This window comes from Xyrauchen texanus, chromosome 20 (genome assembly GCF_025860055.1).
Source record: "Xyrauchen texanus isolate HMW12.3.18 chromosome 20, RBS_HiC_50CHRs, whole genome shotgun sequence".
NCBI lineage: Eukaryota > Metazoa > Chordata > Actinopteri > Cypriniformes > Catostomidae > Xyrauchen > Xyrauchen texanus.
Genome location: NC_068295.1, coordinates 26,266,913 through 26,287,652, shown reverse-complemented (window position 1 = coordinate 26,287,652; position 20,740 = coordinate 26,266,913). Strand labels below are relative to the sequence as shown.

At 36.1% G+C, this 20,740-nt stretch overlaps 1 protein-coding gene across 2 annotated transcripts in view; it reads left to right on the top strand.

Annotated features, from left to right (window-relative positions):
• atrnl1a (attractin-like 1a) overlaps nucleotides 1–20,740 on the top strand; it is a 421,271-nt gene that overhangs the window by 22,637 nt on the left and 377,894 nt on the right. For both annotated transcript variants that reach the window (XM_052150500.1, XM_052150501.1), the window contains exons 2-7: nucleotides 3,107–3,190; nucleotides 4,509–4,622; nucleotides 4,847–4,975; nucleotides 12,445–12,653; nucleotides 19,289–19,463; nucleotides 20,254–20,341. In XM_052150500.1, the coding sequence (XP_052006460.1) occupies nucleotides 3,107–3,190; nucleotides 4,509–4,622; nucleotides 4,847–4,975; nucleotides 12,445–12,653; nucleotides 19,289–19,463; nucleotides 20,254–20,341 (799 nt within the window). The remainder of the gene's footprint in view (nucleotides 1–3,106; nucleotides 3,191–4,508; nucleotides 4,623–4,846; nucleotides 4,976–12,444; nucleotides 12,654–19,288; nucleotides 19,464–20,253; nucleotides 20,342–20,740) is intronic.

The following is a 20,740-nucleotide window of genomic DNA, read 5'->3' as shown; positions in this document are numbered from 1 at the left end:
TCTGTCCTCGATTTGAGCTCCTATGTCAGTTCAGCCAGTTCCAGTCTAACACAAGCAAAGCAAGGAATTAGTGTGTGACTGACAGGATGACATGTTCACGGTCGGGGTTGGGGAGTAACGAAAACATGTAACGGGAAAACGTATTTAAAATACAAAATATAAGTAACTGAATTCCACTACAGTTACAGTTTAAATCATTGGTATTTAGAATACAGTTAAATTCCAAAAGTATTTTGATTACTGAAGAGTTTAATTTGCATTTTATTGTCATTTGTTTCATTTAATATTTAGTCCTTTCAGATGGTAAACATTTATACATATAAATTATGCAATCCAAATTGCATTTGAACAGTGGTGAAACACTTTCTTATGATGTGTTACATTCATACGATTAGACAGAGAAGTAAGTTTGAAGTAAGTTTGGAGCAGAAGAAATAGAAATAAACCTTGAGTAAATTGTCAGCTTTACGCTAAGCTAAAATGCTGTTTCTATCCATTTTACGTTGTGGGGCCTGGGTAGATCAGTGGTAAAGACGCTGGCTACCACCCCAGGAGTTCGCTAGTTTGATTCTCAGGGTGTGCTGAGTGTCTCCTAAGCAACCAAATTGGCAACGTTGGATCATAATTTCTTTTTTCTAGTAAGACGTTTGATATTAGGGCAAAAATTGCATTCTTGATAATCATTTTTTTATTGTTTTCCTGTAAAAATATCAATTAGATTTATCTTTACAACACTGCATAAGATATTTAGGTTTTTCAGAGAATGTATTTTTAACATGTGTATTTTATCTTACTGTACTGGCAGAGATTTTATAGTCAAAACAAGTGAATAAATCTACTGAAGTAATTCAAAGTATTTATAATACATTACTGACCTTGAGTAATCTAACAAAATACGTTATAAATTTAATTTTACAGCATGTATTCTGTAATCTGTAGTGGAATACATTTCAAAAGTAACCCTCCCAACCATGTTCATGGTGATATACCTAGATAACAAACATAGTAGTACATATGTGTTTTTATTGTTAATTCGTAATTTTAATCAATGCTCAAATATTCCTCAAATATCACATATGGTGTGACTAACTGGCTCCTGTTTTTATTCAGACCTGAATAAATTTGAATGAATTTAAATTAAAACTAATCTTTCTTTTATCCAAATATTAACCAAGCTTAAAAAAAAATTCTGAAAAAGAGTCAGAAAGAAAATAAAACAAAAACATGAATTATGATATATTGTTAGATTTGAATGACCAGTTATTTGGGAACCGTTTTTGTGAAGCAGTGAACCTGGTAGAACAAATAACTTATCTTAAGGACAACACAAGCTTATAAGATGAGCTGTGCCTTGTAGCTTTTCCCATAAAATGTCAAACATAATATGTCAAACTAAATTCTTTGAAAAAAAAAATAGGTATCTGCTCTAGCAGTTTTGCAAAAGACACTAATAATAATAATAAAAAAAAGTGTTACTGGTGATTAATTACTGTAGAATCTTAAAAACAGACAAAAGTCATAATGATTTTATTTAATTTCATGGTTATTGCAGTAGAAAACAGAATGGTGTCTGATGCCCACTGCATCTAGGATTCAGTGACTTTTTGGGCCAGTTGTTTATTCTGCTATGCTTTGACTCTTGGCCCAAAATCGGAAGAGAGTGGTGGATATTTTCACCCGTTGGGTTGTTATTGTGATAAACATGGTTTTTATGATTGATGCACTGTTGCAATTACTGGATCTCTTCTGTGCAATAATACATGATGCTGGTTGTAGCCCTCCTCCACTCAGAGACAAATGAGTATATTTTGCTTCAATCCGTTGGGATTATAGCCCTCATTTATTTGTTGGGGAAGGAGGGATGGAAAGAGGATAAATCAGGAACAGGTGGTAGTTCCAATGTCACATGGCCAGTTTGTTGGCACACGTGGATGTTGATCCATGATGTTGAAACCGTTGCAGTACAAAATAGCTGGAATTTGCAGGGCATGGCTGCACAGTCAATCACACATCACGGGGACCTTTCAAGTCCTAATTTCACACACTGTTGTGCTACATTTATACAATTTCAAACATGATTACATTTAAGTAATTATTCAGATTTATTTAAGCATTATTTTGAAGATTTTTATGTTTTACAGTTGTTTATTTTCTTAATTTTCAAATTGAAAGTGATGGAAAATTCAGTAACAATTACTTTACTGCTTCATCCTATTTTATAATTTGCTGAAAATAAATTTTTCTGTTTGAAATACCAAATAGGTGTGAGACAAAAAAAAATTGAAATAATAATAATAAAAAAATAAAAAATAGTGTGAAATTTATGACAGTAGACAAAGCAGCTTGTCAAACTGAGCTTGTTTGAATTGATACGCTTTAAAGTGACTGTTTGATCAAGTTTTATTGATCATTGCTAGAGGACTGGAAATTGGTCAGATATTGATTAAATATAATACAATTGATAAAAAAACAGTGTTTAAAAACAGTCTACGAGTCCGTTGTGTTTTTAAAAGCAACCTGTAGGTGGCGTATTGAGCTAAAATGATGGCGAAGTCTAAAGGTTAAATGATTAGAGAAAGCGCATGCCTCACGTGTCAAGATATTTGTGCTTCTTATCGTCTTCACAGGTGTGTTAAAACGGTTTTTCATCTTAATACGTCACAGTATGTACATTAATAGACTCATAACAATTTATAGATAATATATAAAATTGCTGGATGGAAAACTGATTAAATCGATTATTTTATTCAATACTCACCTGACACGAATCCCAACGTCAAAAGAGAGTTCAAAATAGGATTTAACGGGCTAAAGGCACACCTCAAGGAAAATTTGCATATTTTTTTATAAGATACATTTATTTTTATAGAATATTGATGAAGCAACATTATGTGTGTGAATTAATAACAGAAGGCTGCTTTGTTTAAAATTCTTAAAAAAACATTTCCTGAATTGTTCCGTATTGGATGTATGTGTAGCGAGTAATGTGCAGTTTTTGAACACTTTTGAACACTCCCAATTCACACAAATTCCTTCTTGCCTCAGTCTCCTCAAGGCCACTTTGAAATGTCAATTGACAGCTCATCTTTGTGTTTTTGTGTGCCAGATTGACAGAGTCTTCAGGATCACTCACCGATGGACCAGTTAACTACAAGTACAAAACTAAATGTACTTGGCTCATTGAAGGATAGTGAGTACTTCTATATTAAGTCAGTCAATGTTCTTCCTTTTCTCACATTTTCTTTTTATCACACATGCTTTCTTTTAACTCAGGCCATTCACTTTTTTTTTTTTATGGTTACATTCAGGGCCATAACCAGGGTTTGAATATCAGTGAGGTCCACGATGAGGTGTTAAGACTTTTACCAAAATGACACCTACAAACGCAACATATTCTATACATCAAAATTAAATATAAATATTAATGGACAGAAACCAATAATAATACTGAAATTATTTTTTAATCGCAAATGCAGTTAACAACATTAATACAGATTTTTTTGTCACATAGAAATGCAAATTTGACAATAAAGAATTGATTTTGAGTTGGCAGCAACATTAACTCATATAAAGTACAGAAAATTCAGCAAAAGTGAATTAACAACCAATTTATCTAGGGCTCCGTTACATATTAATATTATCCAAAACAATCAATTGTTTTCCTTTTGCCAGACTCTTAATTATTTAAAGGTGCACGCAGTAATTTGTTCCCCTTTAAAAAAGTTTAATTTGTAAAATTTTTTTAGAATAATCTATGGAATTTGTAAGGAAAAACAATATCCTATACACATGTAGAAATAATAAAAACAACCTCCATAAGTGACTTTTATTGCCCTAATGTACAATATTTTATATTTTTGTAGGCTAATAACATTAACATCTACTAAAAATGTATACACTATTTCTGGCAAAATACCATAGTTACTACTAGAGTTAATGTTACTACAGTAACTGTCAGGTATATTTGTATAAGGGTGCTGATTTGTGGAATGAAGCCTGTAATTACTGTTGTGAATGGAAAAATGTTTTCCAGTTTACCTCGTCACTGTAATATGACAGGCTGTTTAATCTTGTTTCAACTAGCTTCAGCACAGAGCCTTTAAGTATCTCATATCAGATGGGTTTATAACAGAGAATTATGTGTCAAATTCAAATGGGTTGCACGCATCTCACACTGTGTTAACCTCGGGACAGCACGCCACAAGTGCAGTGCAGGTTCGTCAGATTAGTGAGACCGGCCCGCATTTACTCTGCTCTCCCTTGCAAATATGCTGCGCAGCTTCAGGTAGTGCCATTTCGTTACACTCTTGTAGTATTTCCGGACCTCGGTGACCTCATAGCTGGCTACGGCCATGGTTACATTTATTTTATTTATGTATGTATGTATTTGAAATGTCATTATTTGATATGAGCTGTAAAGACAAGTGGCAAAGCAGTAAGTTTGCCACTGTTAATATGAAATATGTTCCTTATTTTTAAGTGTCAAATTAATATACTTTCTTTTTTAGCCCAAATGCTGTGCTCAGGTTGCGGTTCAACCATTTTGCCACAGAGTGTAGTTGGGATCACATGTATGTCTTTGATGGAGACTCTGTTTATGCACCTTTGGCAGCTGTGTTTAGGTGAGTGGGACTGGAATTATGGTCACTGTAATATTCAAACAGTGTTGAACATCAGGTTTGATCACAGAGATTTTTAAGGCTTTTTTAAACTGTTAAGATCCAAATATTTCCTTTATCTGACTGAAACAAATTTTTGATTATTTTTCCCATAATTTTCTCTGTTTTGAATGTAAAAAGCACACCTTCAACATTTCCTATTTAATGTTGCTCTCTTGCTTGTCTAGTGGTCTGGTTGTCCCAGAAACAAAAGGAAATGAGACAATTCCAGAAGTGGTGACCACGTCTGGATACGCGTTGTTGCACTTTTTCAGTGATGCTGCCTACAATCTTACAGGATTCAACATCTTTTATTCGTGAGTATTGTTAGTGAAAAAATACAATGAAGACTAAAATGTAAATTGATCATAAGACTAAGACTAAAAATGATTACATAAAAACAATATCTACATTTCCATCCAAGGATTTGTTGCGGAAAAAAGGTTTAGCACATCAAAATAAAGCTGATGGAAAAGGAAATTATTGATAAAGTGTCAACATAATATTTTTCAGTTTAACTTTAGCGCATAAATCCTATGTCGAAATGTCAAATGCCTTGAAAAACTAGTTTGAAGAAAAATGAAATTAGTGCAAAAAAATTGTCACATGACAAAATTTACATCACATGTCCTCACAAAAAACAGCAAAGCGGAGAAGAGCACTTGGACTGATGAGGATCCTCAATTTCATTAAAGACAACGACATACCTGAATTCTTAATGGAAGTTTTTCCAGAGTTTTCGTGCTGGTAAAGATTACAGCGTTTTTTACCAAAACTGATGGTACAAATAACCCCAAGTTATATTTAAGGGATAGTTCACCCAAAAATGAAAATTCTCTCATCATTTACTCACCCTTATGCCATCCCAAATGTGGATGACTTCTTTTCTTCATCAGAGCTCATTTAGATCTGTATTTGTGTGTTTCCCCTAGAATTTTGTTTTCAACAGTGGTGCGGGGTGTGCGTGCATCCACAAGCCTGCAGTGGAAATGCGCAGAAGAGGAATAGCTTAAAACGGGTGTCAAAATTAATTTAACCTGTTAACCTGCACCCCCACTCAGGGGCTCACAGCTGAAAATGACATACCTGAATTAAAATAAATATAGCTCCTGAGAACAGTGTACCACAGGCACAATTAAGGTCTCTTTGGAAAGAAGACACTTGGCACTCTACTAACAACAAATCAGAGTTGATAATGCTCAAACAAATAAAAAGTTATAAAAGTTGAAGTGCCTCATAAATAATGTGAACTTCAAAAAATGTTTTATTATTTCATGTACAACTATATAAAAATAGACCTGGAGGAATCCAATTATGTAAAGGATTGAAAGCCACAAGTCTCATCAGTTTATATTTCAAATTTGAGGAAGATATAATGAAAAATGGGGTTCCTGCAAGCTTTTTTCCAAGACTATGTCGGTTCCCTTTCTACCTCCCCTGCCTGAGGCACATCCCCAGAAATGACATCCCCAAACTAAAATAATTGTAGTTACTGAACAATTTGCTCTACATGCACAATTTAGACATATTTAAAAAGAAGACACTTTGGAGTTTATTACCCAAATGTAAAAGTTGAAAAAACTTACACAGACAAAAATTTATAGAATTTAAAGTGTCTTGAAGATAATTTGTACTGCAAGTAACATTTCATTATTTTATGGAAAAATCAATGAAAACAAACCTGGATGAATCCAGTTAGGCAATTGATTGAAAGCCACAAGTCTCATCAGTTTATATTTCACATTTGAGGAAGATATTATGAAAAATGAGATTTCTGCAATATTTTTCCAAGACTATGTCCAGGTACCAAGAAGCCTCCTTGGATACCTCAAAAAGCAACCTAATGATCAAATGTTATGAAGGGTACTGCAAGCTATTTTAGTCATATACACTATTCATACCGATAGTCGCCCATTCAACATTCAATTGCTGGTGATGGCCAGTGATACAGACAGCATTCATATGGATGGCAGACATAGAACCAACAAACAATCACACTGATGGCCAGCCATCAGACAAGCCATTTGTTTTATATTTGGTCTTTTCAGACCACAATGCATTTACCATATAAATCAAATGGGAAAACAAACACACACACACACACACACACTCTCTCTCTCTCTCACACACACACACGTATAATGTGTGCATGTTACATAGCAACTCACCAATGTAAAATTGGACCATCTTTTCCATCCTCAAGTATATCACCGTCGTCGCTGTATTCACTCCTCAATTTCGTCATCGCTGCTTCGAGTGATCTCAAATAAAACATCTTCAGCAGAAAAAACTTCTTTTGACGATCCATTTGATGAGATAATCCGTCCAGTAAGTAAGATGCGAAAACAGATGTTGACTGGGGAACCGTCTTTTTACTATGGCTTGTTTGTTGTCAAATGACGGGGGTGTGGTCACAGCCTAATTCGCAGGTTAGAGTGGCTGATTCAAATAAATAAAAAAACATCTTGTTCGCGAGGAATTTAAACTTCCCAGATATCGTTGGAATCGTGCACTGCTTGGCTACATTTTCTATCAGTCATATCATCTCAATTCTTTCATTGGCTTTCGTTGTAAAGACAAAACAATAGGATCAGCATATCATGACGTCAAAAAACTGACCGCAGTGTTTGGATATTTCGACCTATATATTGCCTATCTTTGTATTTGTGTGTGTGTGTGTGCGGTCTTAATTTGTTCATTACACTCTAAGCAACACACCCATATAACGTTCGGCAACCGGAGTCTGTTTTTATGCATAATTTTATTGCATAACCGACAAGTATGATACTTCACTCTGAAGAAACTTCGATGTAAACAAAGGAATAACCATCAATGTTACAACGTTAATGTTTCTTTGGACTAAAAATGCTCTATGGGATGTTATTCAGTGGACCCTCACCTTTCCATCCAATCTGGAACTTTTAGCAGTGGATGCGTGTGTGGCTCGTTATTACGACACTACTGGTAAGTACTCCGTTTTTGGTTACGTTTGTTTGATCTGTATTGCTTACATAAATGCAAGAAATACATTCGTTATAAGCTTTTCATCGAAAAACAGAGCTCTATCATCGATGCTTGAGGCTTACACCTTTAAAATGATATATAGTTTGCCAAGATTAATGATGTTCTTTCAGGTTAAATCTATTCATAAACATTAAACTGGGGGGGGCTCTTCGGTGCGACTGCGCACTGGTGCAGGTTAACAGGTTAAGCCTTGTCCACATCAGAATTAATTTGTGGCCTTGAAAGACTAGTTGAAAATGTGGCACCAGCACCTGCTTTGGTAGCACACAATGAATTACCAATAATATTACATATTATGTGCATTGAATTGCACATTTGACCTTAAAGCATTGGTTCTGAGGTTGGGACGCAGATGAAAATTATGATATTAAAGCTACAGCAATGGCCAAAAGTATTGGCAGTGACATACATTTTGTGGTTTGCAAATTTTGCTGCTTCAGTATTTGTAGATTATTTTTTCACATGTTTCTATGGTATACTGAAAAACAATGATAAGCATTTAATAAGTTTTAAAAGCTTTTATTGGCAAATAAATATTATAAAATATTAAATATATACAAAGAGTCAATATTTACAGTGTTGACCCTTGTTCTTCATAACCTCTGCAATTTCCTCTGGCATGCTGGATATCAGCTTCTGGGCCAAATCCTGAATGATGGTGATCCATTCTTGCCTTATTAGTGCTCGGAGTTTATCACAATTTGCGGGCTTCTGCTTGTCCACTCGCCTTTTGAGGAATGACCACAGGTTCTCTATGTGATTAAGATCCTAAGTTGCCTGGCCACAGATCCAAAATTTCTATGTAATGATCTCCGAGCCACTTAATTATCACTCTTGCCTTGTGACATGGTGCTCCATCATGCTGGAAAATGCACAGACCATCACCAAATGGCTCCTGGATCGTTGTGAGAAGTTGCTCTTGCAGGACGTTTTGATACCATTCTTTATGTACAGTGGCAGTGTTTTTGGACAGAAGTGTGAGAGAGCCCACTTCCTTGGATAATAAGCAAACCCACACATGGATGGTCTCAGGATGCAATTTCCCGCGAAATCCATCCCGATAGCTCTAAAATATTTATAATATAATATCATTGTTATAGGATTATCAAAGTGTATTTGGGTAAAGTAAATACATGGTTTGGAAGATGGATTTTTGTTGCACTCTCTCATTAAAAACATTTTGTTATTTGTTATTTTTTACCAAAGAATTTTAACAACAGTAACTTCTGTGGAGAACATATACTGAGAGTGTGACTAAGTTCTTTTTTACAGATTCATTTCATCAGGCTCCTACTGATTAAATTAGTCATCTCTTAGAATTTCTGATGGCAAACAAAACAACTGATATTTTTATATAAAGAACTATGGCATTTTTGTAATGAAAAACAGCAGTCTAAATACATTTAGAAATGTTCTGCCACAACTTCCATTGTTAATGTAGAACGTTTAGTGTAACTACAGTAAATCTGTGATCCATTTTGGTATGTGTTGTGATCTGATAATTGAAAGGCCTTCTAATTTATGTTTTCTCTGGTTTTCTTTGTTTAGAATGTGAGGGCTGTTTGTTTTAAACTAGTTTCATCATTTGGAGACAATTCTGTACCTCATTCAAACAGGTTTGCAATCCCCACAGCGAATCTCACCAGTGTTATTATAGTTAACGAAAACGAAAACTAACTATAATCATTTTAACTAAAATAATAATAAAAATGGAAATTATTGGAAAAAACTGAAACTAAATTCAAATACTTAATCATAACTCCAAAACGATCTAAAATAAAAATTATCTTGATATAATTTTAGTTTTCGACTTATGATGAATATGGGCAAAGTGGGACAATTTAGGACATTTTTATTTTCTTGACACTTTGAATTATGCTCCAAACGCCACATAACCTAACCTTAGGATGTCTTGTACCTTAGTCAAAAGCAAAAAATAAGAAATATTCAATACTGGAAGTAGAACCTTTGAAGATCCTCTTTTGACCAAATCTCAGATGTTAAGTGGGACAGAGAAAAAATATTCTCTAGAAAAATAAATAAATATTTATATATTTGAAATATTTTTTTTATGTTTTTTTCTACACTTTTGCATCATAACATTAAGTTAACTTTTTCTTGTTTATAAGCTTAACTAGATTTACTTCAAATTTCTGTCATTTTCTTTACCATTGCTTTTCCCACCAGTGGTCATGGAATAAGTTCTGCCACATCCCAAAGTAAAATCATAAATTTTAAACCTCAAAAAGATTTAGGGAAAGTTGACCCAAAAATGTTAACTCTTATCATTTACTCACCCTCATGCCATCCCAGATGTATAAAACTTTCTTTCTTCAGCTGGGCACAAATGAAGATTTTTAGAAGAATATTTCAGCTCTGTAGGTCCATACAATTCAAGTGAATGGGTTCTGAAACTTTGAACCTTTTAAAGGCACATAAGCAACATTTAATTGTTTAAATCCACGTCTTCTGAAGTTATCTAATCTGTTTTGTATGAGAACAGACCAAAATGTAACTCCTTTTTAACTGCAGACCTTGCAATTGCATTCTACTGGAACAATCATGATTTCAAGCTTGATTGTACTTACTAGTACAGTTCGCAGTGTTAGATGGTGCTGGGAAAAATAATTGAGCTTGAAATCATGATTGCCAAGGAGACTGCTGATATCAAGATTTAAAGTAAAAAAGGACTTAAATATTTATCTGTTTCTCACTTACAGCTATCATATTGCTCTCAATATCATGGATTAAATCACTGGAGTCATGTTCATAACGTTTATGCTCCCTTTATGTGCTTTTTAGAGCTTCAAAGTTTTGGCCTCTATGGACCTACAGAGCTGAAATATTCTTTATATATTTAATAACCATGATTAAAGAACTTAAATTTGAACTATCCCTTTAATTGTTTACTCCCCAAGGATTTGTTTAGTAATGATTTATAATCATTTAATGAAATACATATGGATAGAATGTGGATCAAGCGTAAATGTCTTTTGTCACTTTGCCCATATTCACTATATTTACAATCCACTAAACTAAACTGAAACTAAAAAACACAGAGAAAATTTAAATTGAACTAAAACTAACAGACAAACTGTGAAAACTAAAAAACTAAACTAAACTGTAATGACAAATTGAGTATAAAATATAAATAAAAACTCAATTAAAAATCCAAAACTATTATAACACTGAATCTCACTGGTTCACACGCTCATTTAATATAGTCTGTGAGGTTGAAACCAGTCCGCAATTTACCGCACCTACTCTGCCCTCATTTATCCATGATTGAGCCGTGTTGATAAATGGTTAGTGTAGCGCTGTTTCATTCTGCTTTTGAAGCAAGCAAAATGTGCTCCAAAACATATTAAGATGACAGGGGAAGGCTTATAATATTCATGAGGAAAGCGTTAACTGATTGTTCAGTGAAACGTTGCAATTCCCTGCCATCCTAAATTAGCTCACGGGCCACATGAAATGAAGTGAGTTTGATACGTGTGTTATGCGGTGATGTCATTGTGAGTATGTACGTGTATTTGTGTTTGTGTATGTATGGGGTCTCTTTCTCAGTGTACAAAGCGCACAGTTGACTGGGGCTGGCAAGGGTTATGTTGCATCAAGAATATTCAGCTGCACCTCTGCTGAATGCATATAGGGGAAACAGAGTTTGTTTACTCACAAGGGGTTTATGTGTGCTCATCCTGGATGTCTCAATGAGAGAAAACATGAGATTACATCCATAACATGCCAATGCCAATATGGCACTTGAGACCACATTAATTCCTCCCTCTCGTGAATGCACACACGGCTGCTGACGAAAGCGATGATGTATAGATAAAATGTGCTTAAATATTGATCTTTTTGCAGCAAAAGTGATGGTTTTGCTTTAGAAGACATTAATTTATCCAGTGGAGTCGTATTGATTATCTTTATGCTGACTGTCTGTTCTTTTTGGAGCTTCAAAGGTCTGATCACCTTCCATTTTAAGGACCTACTGATCTAAGATATTTTTCTATTTTTCTTCAAATGTGTGCTGATGAGGAAAGAAATTCATACACACATGGGATAGCTTGAGGGTGAGTAAATGATGAGAGAATTTTCATTTTTGTGTGAATTATGCCTTTAATCCCATGCAGTTGACATCCTGGTGAAAAAACGAATAATCCCAGATACAGACAATCATAATTCTCCTTTTCGACGTCATCTTTTGATGCTTCTTACAATTGCAGTTGTGTGAAATTAAAATGACAGTAAGCTGGCCAATTTCAATAAATTACCTCAATACTCTCTCCATTATACACAAATGTAGGGACATCTAGGATGAGAAAGGTACACAATTTTCGATAAACACAAAATTCTGTATAGAAATGCCTCAAGAGCAGATTTATTTTGTGCTACACCAAAATTTATGCAACAAACATAAGAATTACATTTTTTTTTATGAATTACATTACCATGCACACCATTTTATCGGTAAAAGGCCATTTGAATGGAAATGAACACGAGACAGCAAATTTCAAATTCGTTTTTTTTACGCATTTCCACTTTGTCAATAACAGAACAATGCAAAACGTGGATGGAAACTTGGTCAATGTGACTGAAACTAATAAAGATTTAAAATAGCCACAATGCTTTGACTGGGCAGATTAAAAGAGAATTAACTCACTCCTGCGATAACTATCCAGAGTTTTGATAATTAGATAATTATCTTTTATTCCTTTGTTGCCCTAATATCTGCCTCTATCCCCCCTCTTGTGCTGTTCAGGATAAACTCCTGTCCTAATAACTGTTCGGGCCATGGGAAGTGTACTACAGGCAACTCCATCTCCAGTAGTGTGTACTGTGAGTGTGAGCGATACTGGAAAGGTGAGGCCTGTGATGTTCCTTACTGCTGGGATGACTGTGGAAGTCCTGATCGTGGATACTGTGACCTCACTGGAGAGAAGCTCTGTGTCTGCAATGACAGCTGGCAAGGTAAGGGGCTGGTGATCATAATAATTAGAGATGCACTGGTACTACTTGGTAGTACGCGTATCGGGCAGATACATGTGGGTAAATACTCGTACTTGGTATTTGTGTCATCATTTAATATTTACGAGTATGAGTATAGTAATATAATGACGTGGTTGCACATGTGTGCATTGTGCTTCTAAGACCAGTTTGAAAACATGAGAAACATTTTAATGAGTTTGAACCATTTAAATCTAGTACATCAGTTTTTTTATTTTATCTTACTTTTTTTATATTTTACTTTATCTGATAAATGTAGATTCTCTCACATACACGCACCTTCTCTCTCTCCCTCCCGTGTATGTGTGATGCAAGAGCTTTTATTCCCAAGCCCTTGTCAGTCATCCAGAATTTTTTTAACGGATAATTACAAATGTCATTTTGACAGATAAAAGATGGCAAGAAAGTTAAGAGACTTTGTTTGAAACTAATGTGTGAATGTTCATTTCATCTGCCTTCTCTCTCTCTCTGCACATTTGTGTTTGAGGGAGGAAAAAAAGAGCACTACGATCAGACTCACGTCAGAGCTCTTCTATTATAGAGATAGCAACCATTGCAGCTCTATCATTGAAGAGAGCATAACAGCTTGTAACGGTCAACTTGCATTTTATGCCAGAAATTCACAGTTTACGGATACTATACAAATCAATGGGGAGAGCCGTAATCTGACATCTACATGTCATACAATCTTCTATTACTTCTCTTAATAAATCATCATTTTATCAACTCATAGCTTACACTAGAGATGTCCCAACCGATCGTCTGCCGATCTAAACTGGCCAATATTCGTCTTAAATCCGTGATCGGCCGATGTTTTGGGCTGATCATTTTTGCAGCCTGCAGGCAATCACACACACTGAATGAGTGCTTTCTCAGCCCTTGAGGTATGACAGAATGGCCTATGAAGGGTGAGTTGTTGGCAATTCTAAGCATTCATGAATTTAAACTTTCAGACATGATGTAATTGAGATGAATAGGCTGGTTTGTTTTTAAAAATGTGTAAGAATTACATGTGTATGAATATTAATTTGCCCATTTTCTAGAGTCATTACGGTAGCTATTCAGACTCGTTGCACAGTGAACAGGAAGAGGATATAGAGTCTGCTAACAGGTTTAAAAACAAATTAAACTACACATTTTGAATACCTTTTTATAGAATACAGTTTTTTGTTGTGACTATTCAAGTTAAGCTGTTTATACCATTTGTAAGCGTATTTAAGATTTCTATTCATCCATACAGAACTCAGTGGATTTGTGATTTATTTTTGTACCTGAATATTAAACTTAAAATACGCTATTACACCATTCTAAGTAGAAGTTGATTTTATATGTGAGTTTAATAAAAATGCTTATGTTAAATGTATTAATCTGTAGACATCTTTTAGTTACTTTGTTTACTTAGTTATTTTTGTTAACAAAAAAAAAAAAAAACAGTCTGTAGCTCTATTATCTTGGCAAATACAAGTATCGGATCGGGACTCGATATCGGCAGATATTTAATATTTAAATATTGGATCAGGGCCAAAAAAGCTGATCGGGACAGTCCTAGTTTACACCTATTTTGTGTAAATCATGCTTAAGATTAGTGGACAGGTGGTCAATTCATTAAGTGATGAACTGTTTCATCACCAAAAGCAGTTAATTCAATGTTGTGAAAATTCTTCTCCATTCAAAAAGAATGGCCTCTTGTCTCCTAGCCAGTGTACGCCCATAGAATGTCAATGGGACTGCTGTGCTATGCTATTCTATGCTGACCTTGAAGGGTCAACTTTCGGAAGGGCTCTGCTCGTGCCAGGCGGTCATTGTTGCCATAAACACTGCAACTCCAAAAATCATATGTTTGGTGTAAAGATGAATCTGGAAAAAGTGATGGGAGTTACTGTCTATCACTTTACTTCAGCCCAATAACAACACAGTATAAAGCAATCGAACAGACATCCAACTCAGTCAGGCCCAACACAACTATCCGAGAACAATCAATCAATACTAAAGCTGCTCTGTCCTCTCAGTGAATGTACAGAACAATATGGATAAAATAACGTGGATGTGGCAGCTGCGTGTGGCACTCTCTCTCTCTCCCGAACTGCTGCATCCGGCTTGGCCTTATCCCTCTCTTCTGGTGATTAGCCAGATTGGGGGCCGGCCGTGCATACTTACGCCCACTTATGCTCCTCCTCATCACACTCCTCCCTCCTTTGCCTCATGGTGTACATCCGCCTTCCGGCCACGCCTGCCGGCAGGCTTTCTCTGCCTTTCGACACCTGGAAGGTAGACAAGGGGAGGAAAAAGAGGAGAGGGAAAGGGCAAGGTGGAGCAACAGTGAGAGAGAGAGAGGAGAGTGAGAAAATAAATTGCTTGCCGGTTCTCAGACATGCCGTCACCTGGTCCTCGACCACTCCTCCACCCTCTGGCGGATGACCGCCGCTCCCCCCCGAGCGGACCAGAGCGAGTCCTCCGACCCCTGGTGGATGGAACGCCCCTCTGTGTTCTGGCTGCTGGTAGTAAACCCCTCCGCCCCTGGCAGTGAGCCCAGGCTGTTCCTCTGCATCCAGGCGGTCCCCTGGTGGACGACCTCTGCTGCTTCTTTGGGCAGACGGCAGTGCCGAAGACTCCACGACAGCACATCCCTCGTTCCCGGGTTTTGACGCCAATATAAGATTAAAATGGGCAAGGAGTAGGCGGGACTTTGACAAATCATCAATATAATGTTAAATGAAAACTTAAAAAGATAAACACACACACGGCAGCTGTGTGTGGCTCTCTCTCTCCCAAGCTGCTGCATCCGGCTCGGCCTTATCCCTCTCCTCGGCTGATTAGCCCGATTGGGGGCCTGCACTCACTCCTCTTCACACATAGTAAATTTCAAACTGAAAGTTTCCAGAGCCAAGGCTTTTTGACATACAATTTGTCATCATACAAAACATAAAATGTCTTATCACCTACTCTTTATCTTTTGATTGCCAAACTATTTTATTTTTTGATGATATATTTTTCTTGAATTTGCAATAGAAATGACAAGCTGTTACACACACGTTCATCAATAGTGCTCGCCATGTTCTCAATCTGTCACTGCTGGTGCACACTAATACTAAAGTTACATTTGGTTTGTCACTAAGTTTATAGGCAGATTTATTTCTGCCCCAATGGGTCTCAATGTTGGCTCATTGCAGTACCGTATTTGACCACAGATTAGAAAACCTGAGGGGCACTGTGGTGATCGGGAGGGAGGGCAGCCGCACCTGGAAAGGTAGTAGTAGAGCAGAAGATGCATACGAAGACTTCTTACACACTTTTATAATAAATTGATTATTTAATAATTTTTAATGATTATGAGGCTGTGTGCAATGCACAGTTTTAGCAGTGTTTATTTATAATTCGTTTTTTATTTATTTTATTTAGGGCTGCCCCATAATAGTTGACCATACGTTAGTCAATGAGAAGAGCCTTGGTCGACAAAGTTTTGATTGGTCGGTTGGTTGCAGAAAAAACTACAGGAGTCCGATGAACAACACTATTACCGCTGGTTGGGCGCTAGGTGGTACTATGGGGTAATTTTTGTTAAGCAGGGTTAGGGTTAAGCCTACACAATTAAGCAAGCCTTGATTTCAAACTTTTTGCTTTATTTTTTATTTATTTTAACTTAAAAATAAAAATGAAACTGGAAAAAAAATTAAGTGCATTTAAAATGTGTGTTGTTAAACTTTTTGAAAGATGTCTTTACAACAGTTGTTTACAAATCTCTGGCAAATAACCTACTTATCTGTGCAGTCTCTACTGATTTGATCATGTCAAATCAAATCCCTTTATTGTCACTTAACCATATTCACAAGTGCAACAGTGGGTGAAAGTCTTGAGTGCAGTTCCAAGCAACATAGCAGTATGACAATTACAATAAACATCTGATTTACACATACCACAATTTACACAGCTTGTTACACAACACAATATACACCTAATAATATACAATTTACAGTATACACAAAATAAGAAGAACTGTTCTTCTAAGAAATAAGAAGACCCCCCACACACACACACACACATGTAATCACTGGAAATAAATATGAAGTGTTGTGTTGACATTCAGCTGTTGGTTGATAGTCAGTTGCCAGTGTGTTATTAAGTGAAGTATATAATGTGAGTCCAGTCTGAGGCTAATAAAGTACAGTGCTGATATATGTATTGTGAGCGATCAAGAGTTCAAAAGTATTATTGCCTGGGGTAAGAAGCTGTCATGAAGTCGGCTGGTGCGAGTGCTGATGCTGTGATACAGCCTGCCTGATGGTAGCAGTGAGAGCAGCCCATGGCTAGGGTAGCTGGAATCTCTGATGATCCTCCAAGCTTTTGTCATACACCACCTTTATTTTTGTGTGTGAATAAATTTGTTTTGTTCCCTCCTTTATATATATACACCTTTCCATTTACTGTCAGGCAAGTATCCGTCTAAACATGCAGGCAGAAAATTACTTACACAAATGAAGACATAAAAACAATTATAAATATAAAAAAAAAAATATATAATGATGATAATAATCACTGAAATATAAATCATGGTTTGAGATGACTGTGTTTTTGTATTATTTTATGTTTTAATCACAGATGTATAGGCTATATATAAAGTGAACCTGCAGAGTAGCGCTCACAACGAACTGCTCTGTGGAAATAAAGTGAACTGTTCTCAAAACACCTCCTGAGCTGAGTTGTCTGTGGTCTTTTGCTGCACTCATAGATGATACTGTTCTTGCAAAAAAATACAAATACATTCCGAAGACCGAAACAAAGAAAGAGTGAGAACCTTTTACAAGCGTGTGTTCTACGTGTCTGCATAGACAGCTTTTCTGTCATCTTTTTCTTAAAATTATAATAAAGTGTGTTTCTTTAAGCTGCAGGGTAAATTATTTGTAATACTAATTTGATAATAATAATAGCCTAATAATAATAACAATGTAATACATTAATGGGAAAACAAGCCAAATATCGTCTTGACATGGTCAAAGGCATCAGCTATTGGCGATCACTCTGACCATCGTCGATCTCCTTGCTGGTTTTTCCGTTTTTTCAGAATCATTACCGCTTTTGCCGGTGTCAATACGGCTCGCTTGTAAAAGTTTTATTTTAAAGGCTCATTATTATGGTTTAGTATTTCTCTGTGATGTAGGACAGTGTTAGCAATGTTACTTATTTACAACATTCTTTCACAGCCCTGGAGCATTTTCTGACTACTAGTCGACTAGGAAAATCTATGGTCGGGGGTAGCCCTAATTTCAATGATATTTAAAGAAGCTGATGTGTGTGTGTTTTAATTACTAGGGGTGGAAATTGCTACAGACCTCCTAATTCCTTATTAAAATGATATTAAAAAGCAATAAAGCAATTTGACGTCCTACAGTGAACAAGCAGTGCATTAAAGTACTATACATTAAGAATAAAACGGATGAAACTTCTTGCAGAGAAAATCTGTTTGTGTGGAGCTCGGCACAATTGCTATTCATCATTTTATTAACATACTAAGCTTAATGTTTCATGAATTGAGATTTGTAACAAAAAATGTTTTTTCCTCACACCTTTACAGGGCTGTTATTGATATCTGAGAAGATGTACTGTTTTTAATGTTTTTAAAAAGGGGAATGAACTGAATAGAGTTTTGAAAAGACTGACCCCCTCCTGCATGCTTCGGATTTATTTGAACCTCATTCTTGACTCAGAGATGTTTTTAACAACCACTAGAGGGCAGTGGTGGATCAGTTTTAGAAACGTTCAGTCTGCCTCTCCATTAGAGTCTGTCTGCACCTGCAGGTTACTTTGTCAATAATACAGGGAAAAACTTTGAAGCTCAATGTTCATTATGTTTCTTCTTTTTTCTTCTTCTATTTTTACAATTCATAAACAAATACAACAAATAGATTGAATTATGAAGTTCCAGGAGTCTGATTTATAAGAATGTTTGAAACATAAAACAAATCAAGATTTAAAAAAAAAGATGGTGCATGAGAGATTTGACTTATTGATCATGTCACTAAAAATGCACCTTAAAGGTCCTGTAAGCGATTTCATCTGTTCTACTTCCACAAAGCTCAGCCACTGGATAAGACACGCCCTCTCTTTCCAAAACCCTGCTCTCCAAAGATACCAAATGAGCTTTATTGAGACTGACACGATCAGAAACGGTTGTTAAAAACAACAGCAGCATAATAGTGCCCTCAACTGTCAACTGTTATGAACAACATGGCATAAAAATGCATTATGCCTCAATAATTCACTGCAACTACAACACTATGAAAACACGCAAAATGATTGACATGCAGAAAGCACCATTGTCCGCGGACACATTTTTGTTTGCTGTTTACAAAGTCTACAGCTGTCACAGAGACTGGTGAGATATCACAGGACACTTATTTCATTCATATCTTTCAGGGAGTAGGACCAATTTTGGATACCTTTCCATTAAAAAATTGCTTACGGCAACTATAAGTTGTAGACAAGGATGATAAAATGTTTTGTGGTCTTAAGTGTATTTTTAGCAGTTCACAATCACTGAGATCATCTCTTTTGTTGAATGCATCTATCTAGTTTCTTGTCTAACTTAAGATTTCCTATCTCAGGTCCAGATTGTTCTTTAAAAGTCCCATCAGCTGAGCCATACTGGTTTTTGCCCAACTTGAAGCCTGATGGACAGTCACTGGGCCGGGCTTCCCATAAAGCAGTGGTTCATGGCAAGCTCATGTGGGTGATTGGAGGGTTCACCTTTAACTACAGTTCCTTTCAGATGGTAATAAAGTAAGTTCTGCTGCCTGGTGATACAAATAACCAATTAGGGTTGCATGACTACTGATTTTTAATAGACAACTTGTCGAGGTAATTAGTAAAGTCAAATTAGACTAGTCGTGACGTCATCACCCCTCCCCCCAGCACCTCGCATAAATCAAACTCCCCTAGCCATACAGTCCTACAATACACAATAGATAGATCTGCATTCAATACATTGTAATGAGTTTTAGTTTGTTGTATATCATTTAAAAAATCTACGAAGCTTAATGTCGTCAGGCAGTAGATGGGGTCCTATAGGTTGCCATGGAAATGCGTGTTGTAGTTTGACACCTGGGGGGGAAATTTTAACCGACGGTCTGTGCATTGTTTTATTTTTGAACGGATTGGATGGAATACATAGAAACCATTAAGTTATCTCCTCGTAGGCACCTTGATATTAGAAGTGTGAAGCTGTAACATAGCTAAGTTCAAATGCCACGTGTCTGAACATGTTTAACTTATCCTTGACACTCTATGACCATGTGCTAGTTGGACGGGTTTTGCCGCTGCCCACCGTCTCAGTGTTTGAATATCTACTATTGTCTTAGATTTCTGAAAACATATAAATAAAAAAAAGATTGGAAATTATTACAATTTTTGTTTTGAAGAAAAAAAGTTTTGTCATGCATCAGAGGATTAAAGTTTACAGTTACAAGCTTACATATTCTCTAGCAGTTACTACTTTTCCACTTACCAACTTGAATTGGGTTGAGATGTGCTTTCTATTTCTTCCTTTTATATTTCTTTCTCTGTTTTGCAGCTATAATCTAGAAAGCAGCACATGGGATGTAGTGCCAATCAACGGTGGCCCCCTGCAGCGCTATGGACACTCCCTGGCTCTCCACAAGGTAAACTCACTGATTCAAGCTTGCTTTGCATAACAATGCCTCAGTGAGTATTTTGGATATTTGGCATAGATATGCAGAACCATTTTCAGATTGTTGATTGATTCTGAGGATGTAACTGTTCTCGTAAAAAAACAAACCATACGGTTTGCCATTCACGGTTCGGTTAGCATTTGCACCGCGGTTCTTCTGAAGTTTAATGACACATCTGGATCATACAGTTTGGCGAAGAAATTAAAGTGCCAAATAGACATGCGCTGTAATAACCTTCGCTAATGCATCTGTATCGCTCTGTAGACATGCTCTGCCTGTTTCACATGAGTCAACTTTCTATGGAGAGAAGCTATATTATTAACTGTAAGTATGTTACATCAGTTGATGGCGTCTCAATTTTGCACGTAT